Here is a 23,268-nt window from a genome sequence, read left to right on the forward strand (position 1 = left end):
TTTGTGGAGGTGTTTCCAGATTGCAAATGAAACCAACTCCACCCTCACCAAAAGTATCATAATTTATCTTTTGAGAATGTACAGTTAAATATATATCTTAAAGGCAAATATAAATCTTAAAGGAGAACATTACTGTTATTTTTTTTCCAGACACAGTCAAAAATAAACTTAAAAAACATTGTATAGATTCACCTGGTCACATCATTAGGTACACTTGCACGTTGTCTGATCGATACAGATCTGCATAAAAAAGCTGCTTTTAGCAGCATTTATGTCACTGAATGTTGCACGTCAGTGTTACGGTGCACATGCCACGATTAGATTAAAATAATATTTTGTCCTGCCTTTTGTAATGTTTCCTCATACAGACCTTCCCCATCTGGCTGATAGCTGTACCTGTTGTCCAAATAAGTACGTCCACCTCACTGTGACGTAACAAAATAGCCAGAGTGCAAAAAAATGCAAGCTCACGCCCAAATGGGTTACACTTGTATAGTGCTTTTGTACCTTCAAGGTACGCAAAGTGCTTTGAGACTATTTCCACATTCACCCATTCACACACACATTCACACACTGATGGCGGGAGCTGCCATGCAAGGCCCTAACCGCGAACCATCAGGAGCAAGGGTTAAGTGTCATGCTCAAGGACATTACGGAGGTGACTAGGATGGCGGAAGCTGGGGATCGAACCAGGAACCCTCAAGTTGCGGGCACGGCCGCTCTATCAACGGAGCCACGCCCAAATGCATGAACCTTATGATTTGATGCTTTGGCATTGTTTAACACGAATATCACATAGTAGCAACATTTATGTCTTAAAAGAAAAAAATCATCATAGGTCCCCTTCAAAATAGGTTTCAGTCAGGAATTGACATGCACGGTACTATACTGGGTGGAAGTGTAATACTATAGTAGGTGCAAGCTTTAGCATTCTGTATATTGCATTGAATCTTAGCACTCTTTTAACATTCCACTGAAGCTAAAGATGGTCCTATTTTTATCACATTATAGCCATTCAGATTGCTAGCATGTTAGCTGTTAGCATACTACCTACTCGTATTGTTAGCATTGAAATTTTTTCGGGATTCTCCCAACGTTAAAATAGGTGGCAGCAATGACTTTACATACACATAGTACCTACCTTGCAAGGTGCTCGCTTTATCATTTTGACATGGAGATTTAGCACTTAAAGAACTGTCTCTTGAAGCAATTGATGTCCATGTGTTAGTACAGGGTAGCCACACTAGTTAGTAGCATGCGAGCTGTTAGAATGCTAGCTGTTAGCCTTGTTAGCCAGAAGTTGGTCTCGCCATAGGTAGGAGCCCTATTCAAAATTTCCACTGGAAAACATTTTTGTGCTTTGACCTTTATAAAATACATCAGGCCATTTTTGTCTCTCTTTTCTATGCTCCAGGATCTTTATGACGAAGACGATGAAGTCCGGAAGCCCAAGAAAGCGCGGAGGAAAATGATACGAACCACCTCCATGACGAGGGTTAGCTGCCGCCTCTTCTGCCACATGCTCGCTAATCATTGACCAAGGGAATAACCCAAGGCCGCTGTTTTCTGTTATAGAAGCTTTTAGAATAAGTACACCGTGTGTTCCATTTGTACAAACCATTAGTAGGATGTGGCTGAGCATGTAAATGAACTCCGTGGACACAGTAGAATGGTCTCTACAATGTGACTGCGAATGCATAATCAAGTGGACAGTTCATATAAATCAGAGTCACCGAGTCATTACGCTTTTGAATCATGGCAGGCATTTTTTCTTTTATCCTGATTACATTGGTGTTATTCTGTTGCAGCAACCCAACTTCAAGCAGAAGTTTGTGGCCTTGCTGAAGCGGTTCAAGGTAACAGATGAGGTGAGTTGACAATGATAAGTTGCAATGACTTGAATGACATCAAAGACAACATGTTCAAGGTGGAAGTAAAGTACCAGAGGGAACTTTATAGAGGAACTGCCTCCCCTTGGGATTTGTCTGTCTTCTGTTGGAGCTTTTAATAAGACTGCTGTAATATTCAGTTGCAGTAGTTAAATCTCTCCTCTTATCGGTATTGACAGATTAAACATCATCAAGCTCGATTGTTGCTAATATATTCCTGACAGAGAAGGTGAAAAAAAACAAAGAGGTTCAAGCATCACTATGGTGCTAGGCTGCATTACCTCCCCACTCATGAATGTATGATTCATAGATTCCCATTAGCAGCAATTATTTTACGATGAATCCATTAAGGGATGTATTCTCCTACTTAATCTAATGATAAATGTTGGATTGTATGACTGGCCTATTTAGTTTTGGGTTGTCATTTTAAATAAAAGTAGACTGTACATAATGTTAAGAGCTTGTAATCAGGCCAGGAAGGAAGGAAACATTTCATATGCACCAACCCCAAGATGTCCATTAGCACATTATTGTAGATGATAATTATCCCTATTGATCCATGAAATCCTGAAGCATGTTATCCTTTGCATTATTTCAACCTTTTTTCAATTCCTTTTTCATCCATACATCACAACATCAAAGTTGTATTTTTTAATCTGGTAGATTTGAGGATGGATATTACTTGTGGAATATCATTGTTGTACAATAATTGTGGCTAAATGTTAATGTTAAAGCGAATAACATTCATTTAAAACAATGGGAAATATTCCCTCTCTGAGTTGCCACCTTACCGTGGTAGAGGAGTTTGCGTGTCCCAATGATCCTAGGAGCTATGTTGTCCGGGGGCTTCCATGCCCCCTGGTAGGGTCTCCCAAGACAAACAGGTCCTAGGTGAGGGATCGGACAAAGAGCAGCTCGAAGACTTCTATGGAAATGCAAGAACCGAGACTCAGATTTCCCTCGCCCGGACGCGGGTCACCGGGGCCCCCCTCCGGAGCCAGGCCCGGAGTTGGGGCACGATGGCGAGCGCCTGGTGGCCGGGCCTGTCCCCATGGGGCCCGGCCGGGCACAGCCCGAAGAGGCAACGTGGGTCCCCCCTCCAATGGGCTCACCACCCATAGCAGGGGCCATAGAGGTCGGGTGCAATGTGAGCTGGGCGGCAGCCGAAGGCAGGGCACTTGGCGGTCCGATCCTTGGCTACAGAAGCTAGCTCTTGGGACGTGGAACGTCACCTCGCTGGGGGGGAAGGAGCCTGAGCTAGTGCGAGAGGTAGAGAAGTTCCGGTTGGATATAGTCGGACTCACCTCAACGCACAGCAAGGGCTCCGGAACCAGTTCTCTCGAGAGGGGCTGGACTCTCTTCCACTCTGGCGTTGCCAGCAGTGAGAGGCGACGGGCTGGGGTGGCAATTCTTGTTTCCCCCCGGCTCAGAGCCTGCACGTTGGAGTTCAACCCGGTGGACGAGAGGGTAGCTTCCCTCCGCCTTTGGGTGGGGGGACGGGTCCTGACTGTTGTTTGCGCTTACGCGCCAAACAGCAGCTCAGAATACCAACCCTTTTTGGATTCACTCGAGGGAGTACTAGAGGGTGCTCCCCCGGGTGATTCCCTCGTTCTACTGGGGGACTTCAACGCTCATGTTGGCAACGACAGTGAAACCTGGAGAGGCGTGATTGGGAAGAATGGCCGCCCGGATCTGAACCCGAGTGGTGTTTTGTTATTGGACTTTTGTGCCCGTCACGGATTGTCCATAACGAACACCATGTTCAAGCATAAGGGTGTCCATATGTGCACTTGGCACCAGGACACCCTAGGCCGCAGTTCTATGATCGACTTTGTAGTTGTGTCATCGGATTTGCGGCCTCATGTTTTGGACACTCGGGTGAAGAGAGGGGCGGAGCTTTCTACCGATCACCACTTGGTGGTGAGTTGGCTGCGATGGTGGGGGAGGATGCCGGACAGACCTGGCAGGCCCAAACGCATTGTGAGGGTTTGCTGGGAACGTCTGGCAGAGTCTCCTGTCAGAGAGAGTTTCAATTCCCACCTCCGGAAGAACTTTGAACATGTCACGAGGGAGGTGCTGGACATTGAGTCCGAGTGGACCATGTTCCGCACCTCTATTGTCGAGGCGGCTGATTGGAGCTGTGGCCGCAAGGTAGTTGGTGCCTGTCGTGGCGGTAATCCTAGAACCCGTTGGTGGACACCGGCGGTGAGGGATGCCGTCAAGCTGAAGAAGGAGTCCTATCGGGTTCTTTTGGCTCATGGGACTCCTGAGGCAGCGGACAGGTACCGACAGGCCAAGCGGTGTGCGGCTTCAGCGGTCGCGGAGGCAAAAACTCGGACATGAGAGGAGTTCGGGGAAGCCATGGAAAACGACTTCCGGACGGCTTCGAAGCGATTCTGGACCACCATCCGCCGCCTCAGGAAGGGGAAGCAGTGCACTACCAACACCGTGTATGGTGCGGATGGTGTTCTGCTGACCTCGATTGCGGAAGTTGTGGATCGGTGGAGGGAATACTTCGAAGACCTCCTCAATCCCACCAACACGTCTTCCTATGAGGAAGCAGTGCCTGGGGAATCTGTGGTGGGCTCTCCTATTTCTGGGGCTGAGGTTGCTGAGGTAGTTAAAAAGCTCCTCGGTGGCAAGGCCCCGGGGGTGGATGAGATCCGCCCGGAGTTCCTTAAGGCTCTGGATGCTGTAGGGCTGTCTTGGTTGACAAGACTCTGCAGCATCGCGTGGACATCGGGGGCAGTACCTCTGGATTGGCAGACCGGGGTGGTGGTTCCTCTCTTTAAAAAGGGGAATCGGAGGGTGTGTTCTAACTATCGTGGGATCACACTCCTCAGCCTTCCCGGTAAGGTCTATTCAGGTGTACTGGAGAGGAGGCTACGCCGGATAGTCGAACCTCGGATTCAGGAGGAACAGTGTGGTTTTCGTCCTGGTCGTGGAACTGTGGACCAGCTCTATACTCTCGGCAGGGTCCTTGAGGGTGCATGGGAGTTTGCCCAACCAGTCTACATGTGCTTTGTGGACTTGGAGAAGGCATTCGACCGTGTCCCTCGGGAAGTCCTGTGGGGAGTGCTCAGAGAGTATGGGGTTTCGGACTGTCTGATTGTGGCGGTCCGCTCCCTGTATGATCAGTGTCAGAGCTTGGTTCGCATTGCTGGCAGTAAGTCGGACACGTTTCCGGTGAGGGTTGGACTCCGCCAAGGCTGCCCTTTGTCACCGATTCTGTTCATAACTTTTATGGACAGAATTTCTAGGCGCAGTCAAGGCGTTGAGGGGATCCGGTTTGGTGGCTGCAGGATTAGGTCTCTGCTTTTTGCAGATGATTTGGTCCTGATGGCTTCATCTGGCCAGGATCTTCAGCTCTCACTGGATCGGTTCGCAGCTGAGTGTGAAGCGACTGGGATGAGAATCAGCACCTCCAAGTCCGAGTCCATGGTTCTCGCCCGGAAAAGGGTGGAGTGCCATCTCCGGGTTGGGGGGAGATCTTGCCCCAAGTGGAGGAGTTCAAGTATGAGTGAGGGAAGAGTGGATCGTGAGATCGACAGGCGGATCGGTGCGGCGTCTTCAGTAATGCGGACGCTGTATCGATCCGTTGTGGTGAAGAAGGAGCTGAGCCGGAAGGCAAAGCTCTCGATTTACCGGTTGATCTAGGTTCCCATCCTCACCTATGGTCATGAGCTTTGGGTTATGACCGAAAGGACAAGATCACGGGTACAAGCGGCCGAAATGAGTTTCCTCCGCCGGGTGGCGGGGCTCTCCCTTAGAGATAGGGTGAGAAGCTCTGTCATCCGGGGGGAGCTCAAAGTAAAGCCGCTGCTCCTCCACATTGAGAGGAGCCAGATGAGGTGGTTCGGGCATCTGGTCAGGATGCCACCCGAGCGCCTCCCTAAGGAAGTGTTTAGGGCATGTCCGACCGGTAGGAGGCCACGAGGAAGACCCAGGACACGTTGGGAAGACTATGTCTCCCGGCTGGCCTGGGAACGCCGGAGCTGGACGAAGTGGCTGGGGAGAGGGAAGTCTGGGCTTCCCTGCTTAGGCTGCTGCCCCCGCGACCCGACCTCGGATAAGCGGAAGAAGATGGATGGATGGATGGAAATATAAGGTTTACATATATTGAAAGATTAATACAAAGTATGCTTGATTTAAAATACTAAGATTTTCTGTTTTCCACTAGCTTTAACTTGAACAGATTTTCTGTTGCTTGTTATGCATACAGATTTGGATGTTTTAGAGTTCTTCTTTCTTTGCTTACATGATTTTTGCACATTGTTCAACCCCCATGCTGATCCGGTTACAAAGCCTAATGCATGTTTTTCTGTTGAGTGTTCACTTTAACTGACACTCTAGTGATACTATCACAGTTATAATTGATGATAAAGTTGAACTCTGCCTAACTTTACAGTTAAATCCTAGATAATAATAATTAAAGCCACTAGCATCTTTCTGAGCGCTTTCGTGTCATGAAATGTTTGCGAGGCAGCGTTGTGAGTTCTGCTTCACTGGATGCTTCTGCACGCTTCAGCTAGCCTGATGATTTTTTATCGTGTTTCTTGTCACTAATCCTTTCCTTGTGGCTAGGCAGTGTGCATGGCCGATGCTCTATAAATACATAGCCAGGAGGCGGAGAAGGGACAGACTGTGTTTATCTGCTCCCTGACAGCTCCTGCACTTAGGGAGTGGCATTAATCACCTGATTAGTCCAAAAGCCATCCTGTGTGCACTTCCTATAATATACATCCCCACTGTGAAGCCAGCAGATCAAAGTTCAACCCTGTCAGTTTCTACCTACCTTCCAATTGGCCATCATAGGACAGAGTCATGGGTGTATTTATAATTTTTCTAGCATTCAGTATTCATCATTTTCATGCATTATTAATCCCATCAGCATAGCTGTATGAGTGATTAGAGAATGTGCACCACCAGTCAATTAATCTCTTCCCTGTTTTAATCCATGTTTACAAGCTTACTGATGTGTTTCACCATGGCTCTATCCTTTGTGGCAGGTCCTAGACTCTGACCCGGTAGATCAGACCCAGGAAGTAGAGGAGGATCTGGACTTACTCTATGACAGTCTAGAGGTGTACAACCAGAGTGACAGCGGACCAGAGATGGAAGACAATGAGAGTGTGTTGAGCACACCCAAACCTAAGCTCAAGTAAGTTTGCACAATGTTGTTTCTTCAAAACATTGATTAAATGATCATCATTCTTTTTTCTTAGATGTGCTTGTTTGTAGGCTTGGGCCAATTAATGAATTTTGCTGGACGATATATTGCCCCCAAAAGATTATTGCAGACAAATAATATTATTGTCAGCATTATTTTCAGACCAAGTTAAACACTAATGTGATCATAATTTATACAACATTAAAAATAACTATAATAATGCAAATATATATATATTTTTTAATTGCAATAAACTTTTATTTCTTATTTACTTTTTTACTATTGTATAATTGGAAGGTCAATAACTGTTAATTATACTAAATAAGTAAACAATAACAATAAAATTGACTCTCAATCTCTGTTAGCAAAAATTTTACTTCAATAATATTGAACATCTTGAAGTGCAGTTATTTTACCCAGTTGGAAAAACATGGTATTTTTTTTTTCTTTTTCTTTTCTTTTTTTGTTGCCACCACTTTTCAACGAATTGGGCATACTTGCTAGTTTGTCCGTGTTGATGGGATCATCTTGCTCACTTGTTTAAAGCCGAACTATTCCCACACCGGACATTTGGCTTTGCAATCATATTTTTTCCTCCTAATTTGTGTGACCTCACAGTGCTTCTCACTAGCGACACTCTCTGTCCATGCATTCTGTGTAAACTAGCGGTCCCTCCTCTGCCCACTTAGATTTAAGATTATAGATGACTGACAAGAAGATGTTCTCTGTTCATTTAATTCAGCGCTCTCAGCTCTCAGAGTGATGCACTGAGTGAACCCTCATTTACTATAGAGGCTGGTGAAATAATTGATTTTTAGATGCATTGCAATTCTGACATGGGCAATTGTAAATTCAATTAATAATGTCAAAATATTTTTTTAATTTATTGTAAATACATGAATGCAGACAGTTCTAAAATTTGACTGACCGCAGCGAGCCACCTCACAGAGAGACCTGACCAGCTCCTTTATTTGAGGGTACTTATGTTCCAGTTTTGCACACATTTCCATTTATTACATAAATGTAAAAGTAATGAATTCAACTGTTTCTTATTACAAATGCACTGTTTTTAAAAGTTGCAAGTGATGAATGCTTATTTAGTGAAACGAAAAGAAATGTAAAACTGCATGAATTATATAGTAATTAAAGATGCATCAATAATCGAATCGTAGCCCCTGAATCGTAATCGAATCATGAGGTGCCCAAAGATTCCCACCTCTATCTTGTGCCCTGTTTGAAAGCAAGAGACTAAAAAAAACAAACACGTGCAATATATCCATGACGGCAAAGTTGAGTTAATTTTCATTCATCACCCAATTAGTTGATTTATTGACTATTGGTCCAGGCTTACCTGTTTATCTTTGTTGTATGTTGAACAAAGACATGCCAAATTTAGCATGAGGCCCATCTTAACCTACAGTACTCCTATTGAATGTGTATGCCACATAAAGAAGAACTACTTATAGCCTAATGGGGTTCGCAGAGAAATATAAGCGTACCGGCATGAACGCAGTCTTGAGACCGTCAGTCCAGCAAATGTAAACACAGCTGAAGTAATGTTGATGTGCTTACTTTGCCAGCTTACTCATATACTTCCCATTAGTGGGCAGGATTGCAATCGATGGATAGTATAATCTCTCTAATAAGTTTCCATGCCATTGTCATATCCTCCTCAGAACCAGCGTCCTCTGCAGTGGACATTTGCTTTGTGTAACAGTGCATTTTTACTCAGAAATTCATATGTACCTCTGAAAAAATAAATGTATTTAAAAACAGTGGCGAAGATTCTGGTTCTCAGGAGGATATCAAACATATTATTATAAGAAGACGATGATGTCATGTTCTTTTTTATTATTCTGAAGTTCTAATCTTTTGGTTTCCAGGCCATTTTTTGAGGGAATGTCTCACTCCAGCTCCCAGACAGAGATCGGAAGTATACACAGCCAAAAAAGCCAACAGAGGGAGATGTCTTATGCTGTAAGTTGATCACCAGGCACTCAATTGTTACAGTAATAGCAAACTGCTCTGGTTCCTATCAGACCTGCTGTTTAGCCATAAAGTTATTCCTCCTGCTGGTGCCGGACAGGATCATATTGTCCAGCAGTGTTATGTAAAGTAATTGCCCTGCAGCAGTGTATCAATGCCTCATAGCCCTGGAGCCTCCACTGGTCCAGGGATTCCCAATAACCATAATAAAAATCAGAGAATGGGGGAGGTCTTGCCAGAAAGCCTCCACTGCTGCTGAATACGGTGAGGGCTTGTTCTTACCCTATTTTATCCCTCTAGTATTTATAGTGACCAGATGACCTCTACACTATCATCAACACGCACACAAATATGCTGTCATCCAGGGAAATTGGATGAAGCATTCTCTGAACTTCTACTCGTAGATTTATGACCTGTTTGATTTAAGAAGGGCTGAGGAAGAAAGAGAGCAAGGTAGAGAGACATGTTGTGTCTGACTTTGAGAGAGAAGGGGGGGGGTCTCTTTATAAATATATTGGAATCTATTTTAGCTTGTACAAAAGAACTCAGGACATTCCAGGATGAAACAGTCATCCATTTTGTCAAATAAGTGTCTCCAAAGTTAATGCACCAAATGGAACATATTTGTTGTTCCTGATAAGAGATTTACTCAAACCATAAATCAAAAAGCTTATGTACATTAGTGCAGTGGCCCACAACCTGTTTTGCCCTTTTGTAGACATTATTTCATATCAATACAAAACAGATGTCATGCAGGTTTTAAGCCCAAACGAAGTTGCAATCCCTTTCCCTGGTTAGGCTTCTCCTAAAAGTTTAAGAGCTCCCGTAAAACAGTCAAAACAAATGTGGCACAATGACCTAATAGAGGTAAACACATAACAGTACAGAGAGTAAATAAAAAAAATAATATCAAAAATAAAATCAATTCCAATGTATTGATTAATTGTGAATTTACTTTTCTGAGTCTGACCTGTGTTAATCTCTCAGCAGTACCACTATTGGTACTTCTGTTTAAAATCTGTCTAAAATATAACATACATTTTCCTAGGTTGTCAGCATGTGTTTCCTGAAAGGTAAAGCCATGAAAAACAAAAGGAGCAGTGTGTAGTGGTGTTATCGTAACAGAACAGGTTTTTATTAGTTGTGTAGATAGAACATGGAGATTTGCAAAATTCACATTACTTTAGGTCCAATTTTTTCAGGTTGTTGATACGGTATCGTGAAAGCTAACGATACAATACATCACGATATCATATTGTCCCACCCTTAGTAAACAGGCTTTCAGTACTATTTCTGGATTGACGCTCTACAAATGTCACTGAGCTATTGTTGTGTGGCTGTTTTGTTAATCACGAAAGTGAACTCCACAATTTGCAACTGTCAAATTATGAGTGAATGTCTTTATTCCTCAGAGTGGAGACTTTCTCACTGTGGACAGATGTAAAGTCCAAGGGGCTTGCTATCAAGAGGACAGCGTCAAAGACACAACCATTGCGGTATGTTTTAGTACAGCGCTTACTTTGCCTGAATGTCCCTTGAGCATGTTATCCCTTTACCCTTGAAACTGGAGTGTCCTTTTCCTCTCGCGGGTATTACAATTTTCCGGGAAGAAACTAAGGATGGTGGGGTATGCAACAGCAGGCATGGATCCACTGTCAGAAGTGATTAATTGAATCAGTTAATTTGAGTACAACAAAATATCTGACTACAGTTTTTTTCAAAGAAAGTTCAGTTTTGTTTTAAAGGACCTCATTGGAACTTAGCTGTTCCTTTTTGTGGTGAACATACAGTATCAGAAACAATTGGAGGATGCCTGGTGGTCAACATTGTTGTCATTTACAGCCATGCATTTTAAGTTGACCATGAAACAAAATTGGAAATCTGTTTTCCCTGGTTTAAAAATGACCTTATGAGCTGAAGGTTAGTTTGCTCTGCAGCGGCTAGGAAATGTAGTGAGCTTCTGCTGAGCACAGAGTTGTGTAATAATAACACATCATATCATACACACATTTATTGTCTAATCTGACTGTTAAAGTGTGATGCTTTGGTTGCTGAAAATGATTACCTAGGGCTTAGCTGTGTCTTTGTTTTACATTGATAATATAGCATTACACTGCATTTTATACATGAAAATGTCACAGCAGTGCCATTAATTACAGTTAGTCACATACCAACTGTACTATACTTTGCTTGTTTACTGTATGTAATGTTGCAAAAGTAATTTTATTGATTGTTGAAGAGTGGACTTGCAACCCTGTGCTGTATGAGACTTGACAAATGAAGACTGTAGTATTTGTTTCCTATTGGCTACATCTCTGAGTACTGTGTAGCCATCCCTCTGCTTTGCTCTTTTAAATACTTTTGAAATACAGCAGTCTTGTCACCTCGACCACATCCTTCTGCCTGTCCTCTTTCCCACAACTGCTCAAATGTTGGCTCCAAATATACTACGAGATATAGAACCTAGCCTGAAGCCTGGGAGAGAAACTTGGGCGGGTTCCATGGGGCATGAAAGTACATGTTATGCGACGAACATCACTTCTCTGCAATCCTTTTGGCTCATCATTGCTTTCTTGTTTTGTCTAAGGAGCCAGAGGCAGATGAGAGCGGGCCAGGGCCAGGGGAGGTGAGCAACTGGGATGGCAACACTGAACGGATAACTAGCACTGTTGGCAAGCTTTGCAAGACAGAGTCCCAAAACCACATGTCTCCAAGGTACACGGCCGAGCGCTACATCTGGATTTGTGCACGCAACCTTCTAAATGCACAACATAGTTATTATATGCATAATATACAGCTGGATTGTGTTCATCCTTATTTATATCTTCCTGTTCAGCTACTTGTTCTTAATCATATTTTCAGTAAAATGGAGAACAGGCTGCAGAGGCGTCCGCGCAGCACCTCAATGAAAGACAGACAGAATTCCAAGGCCCAAAGCGACCGGACCAGCAGCATAGACAGCGAGTGCTCCCCAGAGTCGCGACTTATAGCACAGGTAAACAACTCAAAATCAGCTCGCAGTGGTGAGACGCTGTTTTTATAAGAGCATGATGTCCATTGATGTGTCCAAAAGGTTCCCAGGAAGTCTGTGTACGACCAACTGAACCAGATCCTCATCTCTGATGAACGCTTGCCAGAGAGCATCATCCTCATCAACACCATGGAGTGGCAAGGACAGGTATGTGTTTGTCCCCAGTCTGCCTACTTGCAAGCAGGTGTTTTCTAAGCAGCGGTTGTACCCCCAAGAGGAATAAATAGTCGTTATTGATTGTTTTCTTTTATATGTATCAATGCAGTACGTCGCTGAGTTGCTTCATGAACAGGCCCAGCCCATCGTGTCCACCTGCTCAGCTGCAGACGTCCAGGCCGCCTTCAACACCATTGTTACTCGCATTCAGAGATTGTGAGTAATGTCATGCCTACTCATACTCATTAATAATGGCTATGGCAAAATGGTAATTCAATTATAACATCTTGCATGTCACAATACCCTCATGTTGTCATAGTTTGCTGGAGAATGTTCTACAGTACAGTGGAACCTCGTTTCACAAACTTAATTGGTTCTTGAACATGGTTTGCGAACCGAAAGTTTATATAGTGAAGCAGCATTCCCTATAAGAACAAATGTAAACATGAATAATTGGTTCTAGCCTCTACAAAAGTGCCTATTTTAGTAAAAAACTGCACACTTTGACGACACAATAATGTGAATATATATGCTGTGTGCATATATTTGTCGGTATACATATATATATATATATATATATATATATATATATATATATATATATATATATATATATATATATATATATATATATATATATATTTGTATATCTCAAACCAAGTAATGGCTCAACAACCTCTTTTTTTATCCAAACAACACAACATTACACTAGTTTACATGTCAACATGCGCGCGCGCACACACACACACACACACACACACACACACAGTCTCCTTGGTGCGCTCCAAAACCACAAAATCAAAAAAGGAAAAACTTTTTATCTTGTGTCTGGGAAAATTTGTGGCATTGTTGAACAAGCCTTGGCCTCACATCGTCGCTGCTAGCGTTAGCACAAATCAGCAGTGTGAGGCGATCCTTTATTGGCTTGTGTCCCGGTAGTGCCTTCACCTTCGCTGTAATAAACGTCCGATGTGGCATCTTTTTCGATCTTATCACAATAAAAGACTTCGCTGATAAAATCCTCGAACTGAAGGTGCCGCAAGCCGGAGGCTAAATAGCTAAAACGCTAGCTCAAAGCGGTTGTCTAGCAACCCGAAGCTGTATAGCAAGACTGTGAGAGTTTGGACATAATTAAAGCATTTCTGATCACACAAAGTGATCTCTAAGATAGGCTGACACAGCTCTGACCGGTGAAAGGTATGACAATTTTGGGAATAAACACGTCAGAAGGGCTGCTTGCTGTCGAAGCTCTTCGAAAAAGCTGCACCCGTGTGTACAGGATGGAAACAGGATGTGACATAAGAAGCCCGCCTCTTTAAAATGGCCGTGCCTGCCTGTACAGGAAGCGATGTCATAAAAATGTCATGAATGAATAAGTGAAGCGTTTGTACGCCGATACATGGTTTGCACACAGAGGCATATCTGGCGCGATGTAAATGTGTGTAAACCGAAAAGGACGCAAATCAAGGCGTTTGTGAAACGAGGTTCCACTGTATATGGTCCTTAGGTAGCTGTTATCTTGCACAAGACCTGTGCAATGCTTCAGTCAAGTTGTTGAAAGGGCCATGATACTGACAGCAATAGGCAAGGGATTCACCTTCAAATATTGTCTCTAGCAGTAACCAAAATGTTTGAACGTGATTACAATACAAGTCCAAAGTATGACCAGACTCACACACATGTGATTGATTGATATTATTACATTGTGTCCAAATATCTGACAGCAACTGTCCCATTTAACTCAAATGTTTGCAATTCAGTCACTCACGAATATGTGAAAATCGCTATAATTAAGCTTCCACAATAAGTCATGATATAAGGTTGGACATTATCCATGAGACTACATCGACATTTACAGGAATAAATTTACAAAACTGCAGGTTAGTCTACACTCAGGCTAAAGATTGTCATAGTCGAATTTGATTTGTTAGATTTTGGCCATCGTCGACAATGACATGATATGCTCTTGCACTTTCATATACCTTAGTATTCCAAAATGTAATTAAAGGTACTGATAAAAAGAATAGTCTTACATTAGAGTGAACAAAAAAAAGATATCTTTTGTGACATTTTCCACCTCAAAAAAAGGCTAAACCACAGTTTGTGAGATCTGCTCTGGTGCACAGCCCCATGAGGACATCAAAAGTAAATAGAGGAAGTAAAAGTTGCAGCAAAGTGTCTGCATGTCAACCAGCAGAGGGATCATTACCTCTTTTAATAGGAGGGTTGCACCGAGCTGGTGTGTCCCACTGCCGTTTCAATGGGACCGGCGGTGGTATTCCGCCCGCCAAAAGCGTGCGATGGCACATCTCAGCAGCATTCATGGAATACAGAAGGATCAGTTAGTCTTGCATTATTCATATTATGCACAATCTTCATTTTCAGTTTTTTTGTGATATTTGATCTTTTATTCAGTGTAGGGACAATGAGTGTTTCACCATGAAAGTAATACCCATGTTACTTAATGTTGAAATATGAATGTACTTTGTTATGTAATTACTTACAGCTCTGAATTGTGTTGTACAATATATTTGTGCTTTTAAGTGACATGAGCCTGCCAAAAAAACATGTTTGTTTTCTGAAAGGCAAATACTTGCAATGTTTTTGCAAAAGCATAAAACATATTGTTTTAAAGCTAGTAAAGCCCTAACAACATATTTTTTTCTATTATGGCCTAAATGTTTTCTGTCCTCCATACCTTGTAGTTGTAACTGCAATGCACAGACTCCGCCTACAATGAAAGTGGCAGTAGCTGGTGACCAGAGTTATCTCAGCACCATCCTGAGGTTCTTCGTGGAACAACTCGCAAACAAGACACCTGATTGGCTCAGTTACATACGCTTTCTGGTCATCCCCATTGGTAAATAATCCTGATTATATAAATATCATCTTACAGCAAGAAACATATGTCATCATCTTGCTTTGCACTTCCCGAACAGGCTCTCATCCTTTGGCTAAATATGTGGCCTCGTTTGACAGCAAGTTTAACTGCATCTTTATGGACACGGCATGGAGGGAGTTGTTCTGCAGGACGGAACGGCCCACCTCAGGTAGGACACAACTCATGCTAACGGTCTGCAACAATGCACCCTTCTGGTGTCTGGCTGCAAAGCACACCAGCGTGTCAAAAGGAAAGAAATGGGGTGAGAGCACAGGTCAGGACCTGATGGATGGAAAGAAATATTTTTTTTTCCATTTGCGGAAGATAGTTACAGCCTGCTTTGGTGGAGGGACTGTTCTTGCTTTACAGAACCACTGCCCCACCCTGTTCATTCTCTGGTGCTGCATAAGAAGATTAACAGGCTCAACATTATGTTGACTAAGAAGGCTTGTAAAATTGAAACCAAATGCTTTGCTTTACCTCATCATGAGATCATATGTTAGTGGGATTTTATTTTCACCGTCTTATTTTATTGCCATTTGGCACCTGCAGTCAGTAATTTAAATGACAAAATGACATAAAAGAATGTTTGCTTACTGGTTGCTATTTACCGGTGGTTTTACTCTTTGGTCCCTGCAGATAACATTGATGTAGCGGGGCGTGTTGTTCAATATCTGGCCGGTGCTAATGTGTCCCATCAGTTTCCCATCTCTGAAGCCATGCTCACCTACAAACAGAAAAGGTAAATTAAGACTGTTGGAGTTGAAGCACCCCAATGTATTTTATGTGCATATGTGAATGTGCATGTATGTCTTTGTGAGCTAAGCATGTATGCCTTTAATTGATTTCCAAACAGGATTATAAGAACACTTCTTTTTATTATTTTCAGTTTATTTTACTACCATTTTTCCTGCACACTATGCATTATGTGAATGTGCACAATCTAATGTAATCCAATGCAAGAGATGCACATGAATTCGATCTCATATTAAGACAGTTGTGTGCACAATAATAAACATTTTATGAAATGAATACATCTCTGATTGTCAAGTAACTGAGCGTCATTATCTTTATGAAGGCAGAATACCTCTTTGCTATTGGATCTCATTTGGGTGTTATTTGGGTGGGGGGCGGTTAGTAGAGAGGAGCAGTACGTATGGATTGGTACCAATTTCAGTACTTTTATTGGCACAGACCAAATTCCGCCGATACCCGGTAGAATCAAACACTACCACATAGCAATACCTTTGTTGCATGTGACTCTAACAAAGTGTATAATGAGACCAGAAAAATTTACTGGATTTGTTGCTTTATTGAGAAATTATCTAAAGAAGTCTAAATGCTTGTTAAGTTAGCAACATCCCGCTATATATTATTCTGTAGCACAGTGGTTTTTGAAGTACCACCATAATGACCAATAATAAAATACAGTAGCAAAGTAGGCCTAAGTATTCATTGAAAACAAGACAGAGCTTTTATTTAACATACAGTCGTAGTCAAAAGTTTACATACACTTGTAAAGAACATAATGTCATGGCTGTCTTGAGTTTCCAATCATTTCTACAACTCTTATTTTTTTGTGATAGAGTGATTGGAGCACATACTTGTTGGTCACAAAAAACATTCATGAAGTTTGGTTGTTTTATGAATTTATTATGGGTCTACTGAAAATGTGACCAAATATGCTGGGTCAAAAGTATACATACAGCAATGTTAATATTTGGTTACATGTCCCTTGGCAAGTTTCACTGCAAAAAGGTGCTTTTGGTAGCCATCCACAAGCTTTTTGGTAGAATTCCTCCTCTTGACACAATTGGTGCAGTTCAGCTAAATTTGTTGGTTTTCTGACATGGACTTGTTTCTTCAGCATTGTCCACACGTTTAAGTCAGGACTTTGAAAAGGCCATTCTAAAACCTTAATTCTAGCCTGATTTAGCCATTCCTTTACCACTTTTGACGTGTGTTTGGGGTCATTGTCCTGTTGGAACACCCAACTGCACCCAAGACCCAACCTCCGGGCTGATGATTTTAGGTTGTCCTAAAGAATTTGGAGGTAATCCTCCTTTTTCATTGTCCCATTTACTCTTTGTAAAGCAACAGTTCCATTGGCAGCAAAACAGGCCGACAGCATAATACTACCACCACCACCATGCTTACCGGTAGGTGTGGTGTTCCTGGGATTACAGTCCTCAACTTTTCTCCTCCAAACATATTGCTGGGTATTGTGGCCAAACAGCTCAATTTTAGTTTCATCTGACCACAGAACTTTCCTCCAGAAGGTCTTATCTTTGTCCATGTGATCTCCAAAAAAAATAAGAGTTGTAGAAATTATTGGAAACTCAAGACAGCCATGACATTATGTACTTCACAAGTATATGGAAACTTTTGACCACGACTATGTATTTAATTATTTTGGCCACTGTAACTTCACACACAGTTTGAACAGTAACACTGTGTTTGAATATAGGAAAATAAAACACTGTTCTTTAATCAAGTGATTCTTTGGTGCATTATTAGATGGAGCCTGCATATTATTTTGGATATCCTCTGGCCATACTCTCTCTGGTTGGTCAAAAGCCCCTTACGTGACTGCAGGGTGTCATGTTTGCTGCCAAATTTGAAACCGAGTTGGCCGTACTCCCCTATGCGCGGCTCTGACTAGTGGTACACCTACTGCAGTTTGAGAATCACTGCTCAAGCAGACCAGCTGCATATCAGGTGGATCAAGAAGCAGAGTTAGGAGGCCATCTACCCGAAAGAGCTACGTTCACAGACTCATTGTTATATGTTTATTATCTCGGGCGTGGCCGACGAAATACTGTATCTTTGTGGCGAGCTTCAACAAGTACATGAATGTAAGGGAAACACGCGTTAGATTGTGCAGGTGCAGATGATTAAAGATGGAAGTGCACTGCATGCAAACATCAGTCATGGATGATCACAAATGTTAAGTTTGCTGCTGAAATTCTTCAATTAGTGTTTTTTTTGCAGACATCCGCATGTTTATTTCCAATCAAAGTTTCAGCAAAGGTTTTTAGGGTTGTCATAGTAACTGATGGACAGCCCAGTTGATGCATCTGCATGTTATTTTCTGCTTCCCTTATGTGAAGAGTGGCTTCCTTGTTAGTCAGAAGGTACCAAATCCAACACACAGTTTAACACTGTTTGCATTCCTTCTCCCCCCCTTCCCATTGTTTTTATTTGCATTCAAGGAAAAGAAGTTTGTATTTTGATTTTTACATCAGGTATCTAATTTAACTCTTGTTTGGTTTTTCCCTTTTTTATTCTCCTCACCGCCGTCTGCTGTGTCTTATAACACACCTTTTCCCATTTTGAAACTTACCGTAGTGTCACTCTGCACGACCTTTTGGGGTTTTGTGTGACTTAACTGTGCCCTTTGTGTTGTTGCAGTGACGATTTGCCTAACAACCTTAAAATGATCCCATATACTGGCTTGAGTCAGCATGAAATGTAAAATATTTGGACAAAAGACTCCAAAATCTTGTATTAAGTCTTTCTCAGAAGTTGTTGTGTCTGCAAAAGGGGGACCATCACCCTAGCATATTCCATTTTCATTTCCTGTTACTGTACTGGCTTTGTGTCTTTTTCATTAAGCCATTTATTCCAGAGTGTAAGGGGTCACAAAGCAAAAAGCATCACGAGTACCGAGATGTTGTGTGATCTTAAAGATGGAATAGATTAGTTGTTTGCGCTTGATCTTTCCATTGCTATAACCATAACGTCTGCTATGATTGCATGTGTGTTAAGGAGCTTGTGCAAGATGGTTGAGCCATAAATGGAAATGAATGGTAGACACAGGTCTCTACAAGAACATCCTTCTTATTCAAATTTGGTTGTAAGGAGCGGTCCACTCATTCATCTCATGACCCCCAAGGTGATCTCATTCCCCCCTCAAAGCCAGTCATGTGCCATTTCTGCTGCGATGGGGCATGGTGCCATCTTCCCTTCAGGACCATTGAGTGTTGCACCTCTGAAGTTTTGCAGTGTCCCAAGTCTCCTGTTGCTTCACTAATAGCCTCTACCTTGTTTCCCCTCACAGCCCGGACGAGGACTCCTGTCAGAAATTTGTGCCATTTATTGGGGTAGGGTCTTCCCCCCCCAATATAAACACTTTCAGATCATTCTGCTTTTATTCTAAATTAATGGTAAAATAATTTGTTGTACTTGCAGGTTGTGAAAGTCGGGATTGTGGAGCAAAGCCTCTCAACCTCTGGTAAGGCAGCTTTTGTTTAAACTAAGACTACAGCTATTGATGATTTTAGTAATGGAGTAATTGTTTGCTTAATCGAGTAATGGCATAAAACACCGTAAGCCTTAAGGGGTCATATCGTGATTTTTTTCTATTTTTAAGACACTTCATTTTGGTCTTTATAACATGTAATGATGGTTCTTTGGTCAAAATGTTGCATAGATTTTGCTGTAAAGACTTATCTTCAAGACAATTTTTGGCTTCTTTCAAAAACGGTTCATTTTGAGAGGCAGAGTTGTTAGATGCAAATGAGGCCCTCCTTACCACACCCCCTCAAGATGACTAGCCTTTCTTTCATCTCAGGCATGGCAGCCCTGTTTACTACAGTAGTTGTTTTTTGTTTTGTTTTGCTAAGACCATATGGAATATGGGCATTAGTGATTGCCACCAGCCATTTAATTTTTACTTAGCTTTCACCACAACATCCCGGATGATCTCGCGAGACAATGCGGCCCCCCGTGGACATTTCTGGTACGATACGCTGGCTACCGAGTCATTAGCTTTCCAATGCTAGATCCTGGGCGTATACATGTGTATATTGACAATAAAATGCTTTCTATTCTATATCATGGTAATACTTTTACTGCACTGCTCGAACCTTTGTAAAAGATAGAGGCCTTAGCCGACTATAATGATAAATGATAAATGGGTTGTACTTGTATAGCGCTTTTCTACCTTCAAGGTACTCAAAGCGCTTTGACACTACTTCCACATTTACCCATTCACACACACATTCACACACTGATGGAGGGAGCTGCCATGCAAGGCGCTAACCAGCACCCATCCGGAGAAAGGGTGAAGTGTCTTGCTCAGGACACAACGGACATGACGAGGTTGGTACTAGGTGGGGATTGAACCAGGGACCCTCGGGTTGCGCACGGCCACTCTTCCACTGCGCCACGCCGTCACTAATACATTTCGCTAGGCTACGGTCTGCATAATCGTACTGATTGTAATACTAAGTGGTCCATTGCCAAACACAGTAGGGACTGATTCAATTAAAAGTATATTTTTTAGGAAGATCATTCTTTATTTTGCCGGTGGACAGTGATGCTATTGTCTTTTATTAGAAGGCTAAGCTAGCTACACAACAAATCGAGCTAACATTGCTAACGTATCAGTCACAAATTTCTAACGTACTGGTAATCGTTTCATTGTCTCCTTTTTTCCTTTTTATTTTCTTTTGCTTTGTTTTTAACATGTTCACAATAAACTACTATTACTACTATACTGCATAATAAATAATGCTAGTTACAGGTAATAGGATTGAGACAAAAAAAAAGATATGGGTACCTTAAATCAATAATTGTAAAGAAATGTGCAAATTTCAATGTAAAAATACTTAATAAACATTTTTTTTTTAACCCTACTAAGAATTTAGAGTACATGAGAATGTCATATAATGTGAATTAATTGGTTCTTGAACAGGGTTCATAAATAGAGAAGCTCATATATTGAAGCACATTTCTCCATAAGAAAGAATGTAAATACGAATAATGGCTTCCAGCCTTGAGAAAAATCCGTAGGTTAGTAAAGGTTTGTACTTTATAAACGCAATTTCAAGCACTATACAGTACTGTATATCAAACAAACATAACACGGAAGTAATGGATCAACTTTTTATTTGATAACAAAGTCAAAAACAACTAGCTCAACTGTCCTCATTTGTTGCCACCCTGCCGAGACACACACACACACACACAGTCACTAGCCATGTGGTGCACTCACAGTTTAAAATCACACAACTTCTTACTTTAACAGCCAGGTTGATTGGGAATATAAAAGTAAAATCCACTATGCATTGTTAGTAATCGTTTTTGCGTTCAGCGGAGGAAAGGGAAAGGCAGTGCCGACAACGCTGTGGATACTTTCTGAATGTTTCAAACCACACATTGCTTGTCCGTTGCTTTCTTTTGACTCATATTAAGCTAGTAAAATTAGAAACATGCTATACAAAAGGCTGAAAAAAACACTTCAAAAGCTCACAAAGAATCACAGTAGCTAACAGTAGCATTGTGTTGACTGAATGAGAAGCAAATAGCGATCAGCCCGCCCACAGTGGATGTGCTGCAAACACAAAATGGCTCCACTGCAAGGCACATAATGGGTGTATCATATGTTCGTACACTGAAACAAGGTTTGAACTCCAAAGCATATTTTGATTCGGTCTGTGATTTGTGAACGAAAGGTTTTTGCATTGAGGGGTTCCTAAATGCAGGTTGCACTGTAAGCGCTCAGTCAGCAGTAATACCGCTGATCCATCCATCCATCCATCCATCCATTTCCTACCGCTTGTCCTTTTCGGGGTCGCGGGGGGTGCTGGAGCCTATCTCAGCTGCATTCGGCTGATGAGTTTCTTTAAAAAAAAATTATATATATATAATACAGTCAGCAAGTGTAACACAAGTTTAAACCCAAAGCTGAGTAGCGTTACCAACATGCTGCAGTAGATAATGATAGACCTATTAATAAATCTACATCAGGAAGCTGCCTCCAGCGACAGCTGTTAATTCTCATAAGTTTTCATCTCCACTCTAATTACAAACCCGTTTGTTTTTCTAAGCCACGCACTGGGCGTGTATATAAGAGTTTGTTGAGTAGCGGTGCATATTTTTATAGAAAGTATATACTGTGACATATATATACATGCATCGATCATGGCATTAACATTCAGTTCTTCTTTGCTGACTAATTATATTTACATATCAAAAGTATATCTTAGTAAAGTATATCCTAACTATAGTTAAATACATTTCAGTCCTGTCCCAGCCACCCCTAACCCACAATATTTCATGCAGATGGTTGAAGATGTGTCATCTTGCTAACAAGTAACCAAAAACAGTTGAAAAATGTATTGATTTTATGAAGTAGGAGGTAATAAGACTCACATGCCAATAAAGGATGTTACTCTAAGATTGTCTATGTCCTGTTGACAGTGGATTCTGATGATGCAATGGGGGGCAACACAAGCATCTTGGCCTCCCCCACACCCCCATCGGCTGGTCCATATGGGAAGGAGATTGGGGGAACGCCCCCACAGTCGCCCTCTGTGTCCACCGCCCTTTCCGGAGCTGGGTAAGACGCACAACAAAATAAATGTTCACCACTGCATCAGCAGGTCGTCAAGGTGGGTCTTTGCTGTTTTTGCAGCTCTCCGTGTTCCGGCAGTGAAGTGATGGGCCTGCAGGTGGACTACTGGACGTGGCAAGGACCCGAGAAGAAGAAAGAAGGAGAGAAGCGAGACGTGGGACTGAAGAACACGCTGAAGAGTAACTTCCGCTCCCTCCAAGTCAGCCGTCTGCCATGCGGAGGGGAGCTGACCCCCCCACCCAGCATGGCCATGACTGTTGTCACCAAAGAGAAGAACAAAAAAGGTACATGGACGGGGGGGTTGTTACCATGACAACATTTCGACTATGTTGACCATTTCTTCTTGTAAAATATTAGATTTTTATTTTTGATTATGTTACTTAAAATTTCAGACTATGATAACTTTGTTTTTGTAAACTTCTTTACAGTACTACCTCAACTTACGAGCTGAATTGTTTCTGTGACAGAGCCCTTAACTCAAAACACAATTGAAATCTATTTAATTGGTGCTTGGCTCCTCTCTGAGCTGCCACGTAGTGGTAGAGGAGTTTGCGTGTCCCAATGATACTAGGAGCTATGTTGTCCGGGGGCTTCCAAGCCCCCTGGTAGGGTCTCTCAAGACAAACAGGTCCTAGGTGAGGGATCAGACAAAGAGCAGCTCGAAGACTTCTATGGAAATACAAGAACCGAGACTCAGATTTCCCTCGGAAACTGTTGTTTGTGCTTATGCACCAAACAGCAGTTCAGAGTACCCACCCTTTTTGGATAAACTCGAGGGAGTACTGGAAAGTCCTC

At 42.3% G+C, this 23,268-nt stretch overlaps 1 protein-coding gene across 3 annotated transcripts in view; it reads left to right on the plus strand.

Moving 5' to 3' along the window:
• The window catches only part of LOC133606758 (phosphofurin acidic cluster sorting protein 2-like), a 97,222-nt gene that overhangs the window by 65,546 nt on the left and 8,408 nt on the right, over positions 1-23,268 (plus strand). For 2 of the 3 annotated variants that reach the window (XM_061961072.1, XM_061961086.1), the window contains exons 7-23: positions 1,415-1,495; positions 1,809-1,868; positions 6,899-7,050; positions 8,943-9,036; positions 10,458-10,541; positions 11,633-11,760; positions 11,908-12,040; positions 12,119-12,223; positions 12,342-12,448; positions 14,938-15,092; positions 15,172-15,282; positions 15,753-15,855; positions 18,326-18,358; positions 19,174-19,216; positions 19,305-19,347; positions 22,320-22,458; positions 22,534-22,757. In XM_061961072.1, coding sequence (XP_061817056.1) covers positions 1,415-1,495; positions 1,809-1,868; positions 6,899-7,050; positions 8,943-9,036; positions 10,458-10,541; positions 11,633-11,760; positions 11,908-12,040; positions 12,119-12,223; positions 12,342-12,448; positions 14,938-15,092; positions 15,172-15,282; positions 15,753-15,855; positions 18,326-18,358; positions 19,174-19,216; positions 19,305-19,347; positions 22,320-22,458; positions 22,534-22,757 — 1,795 coding nt within the window. The remainder of the gene's footprint in view (positions 1-1,414; positions 1,496-1,808; positions 1,869-6,898; positions 7,051-8,942; positions 9,037-10,457; positions 10,542-11,632; positions 11,761-11,907; positions 12,041-12,118; positions 12,224-12,341; positions 12,449-14,937; positions 15,093-15,171; positions 15,283-15,752; positions 15,856-18,325; positions 18,359-19,173; positions 19,217-19,304; positions 19,348-22,319; positions 22,459-22,533; positions 22,758-23,268) is intronic. The other variant, XM_061961078.1, reaches the window with a different exon arrangement.

The sequence above is a fragment of the Nerophis lumbriciformis genome, linkage group LG02, assembly GCF_033978685.3.
Source record: "Nerophis lumbriciformis linkage group LG02, RoL_Nlum_v2.1, whole genome shotgun sequence".
Classification (NCBI taxonomy): domain Eukaryota; kingdom Metazoa; phylum Chordata; class Actinopteri; order Syngnathiformes; family Syngnathidae; genus Nerophis; species Nerophis lumbriciformis.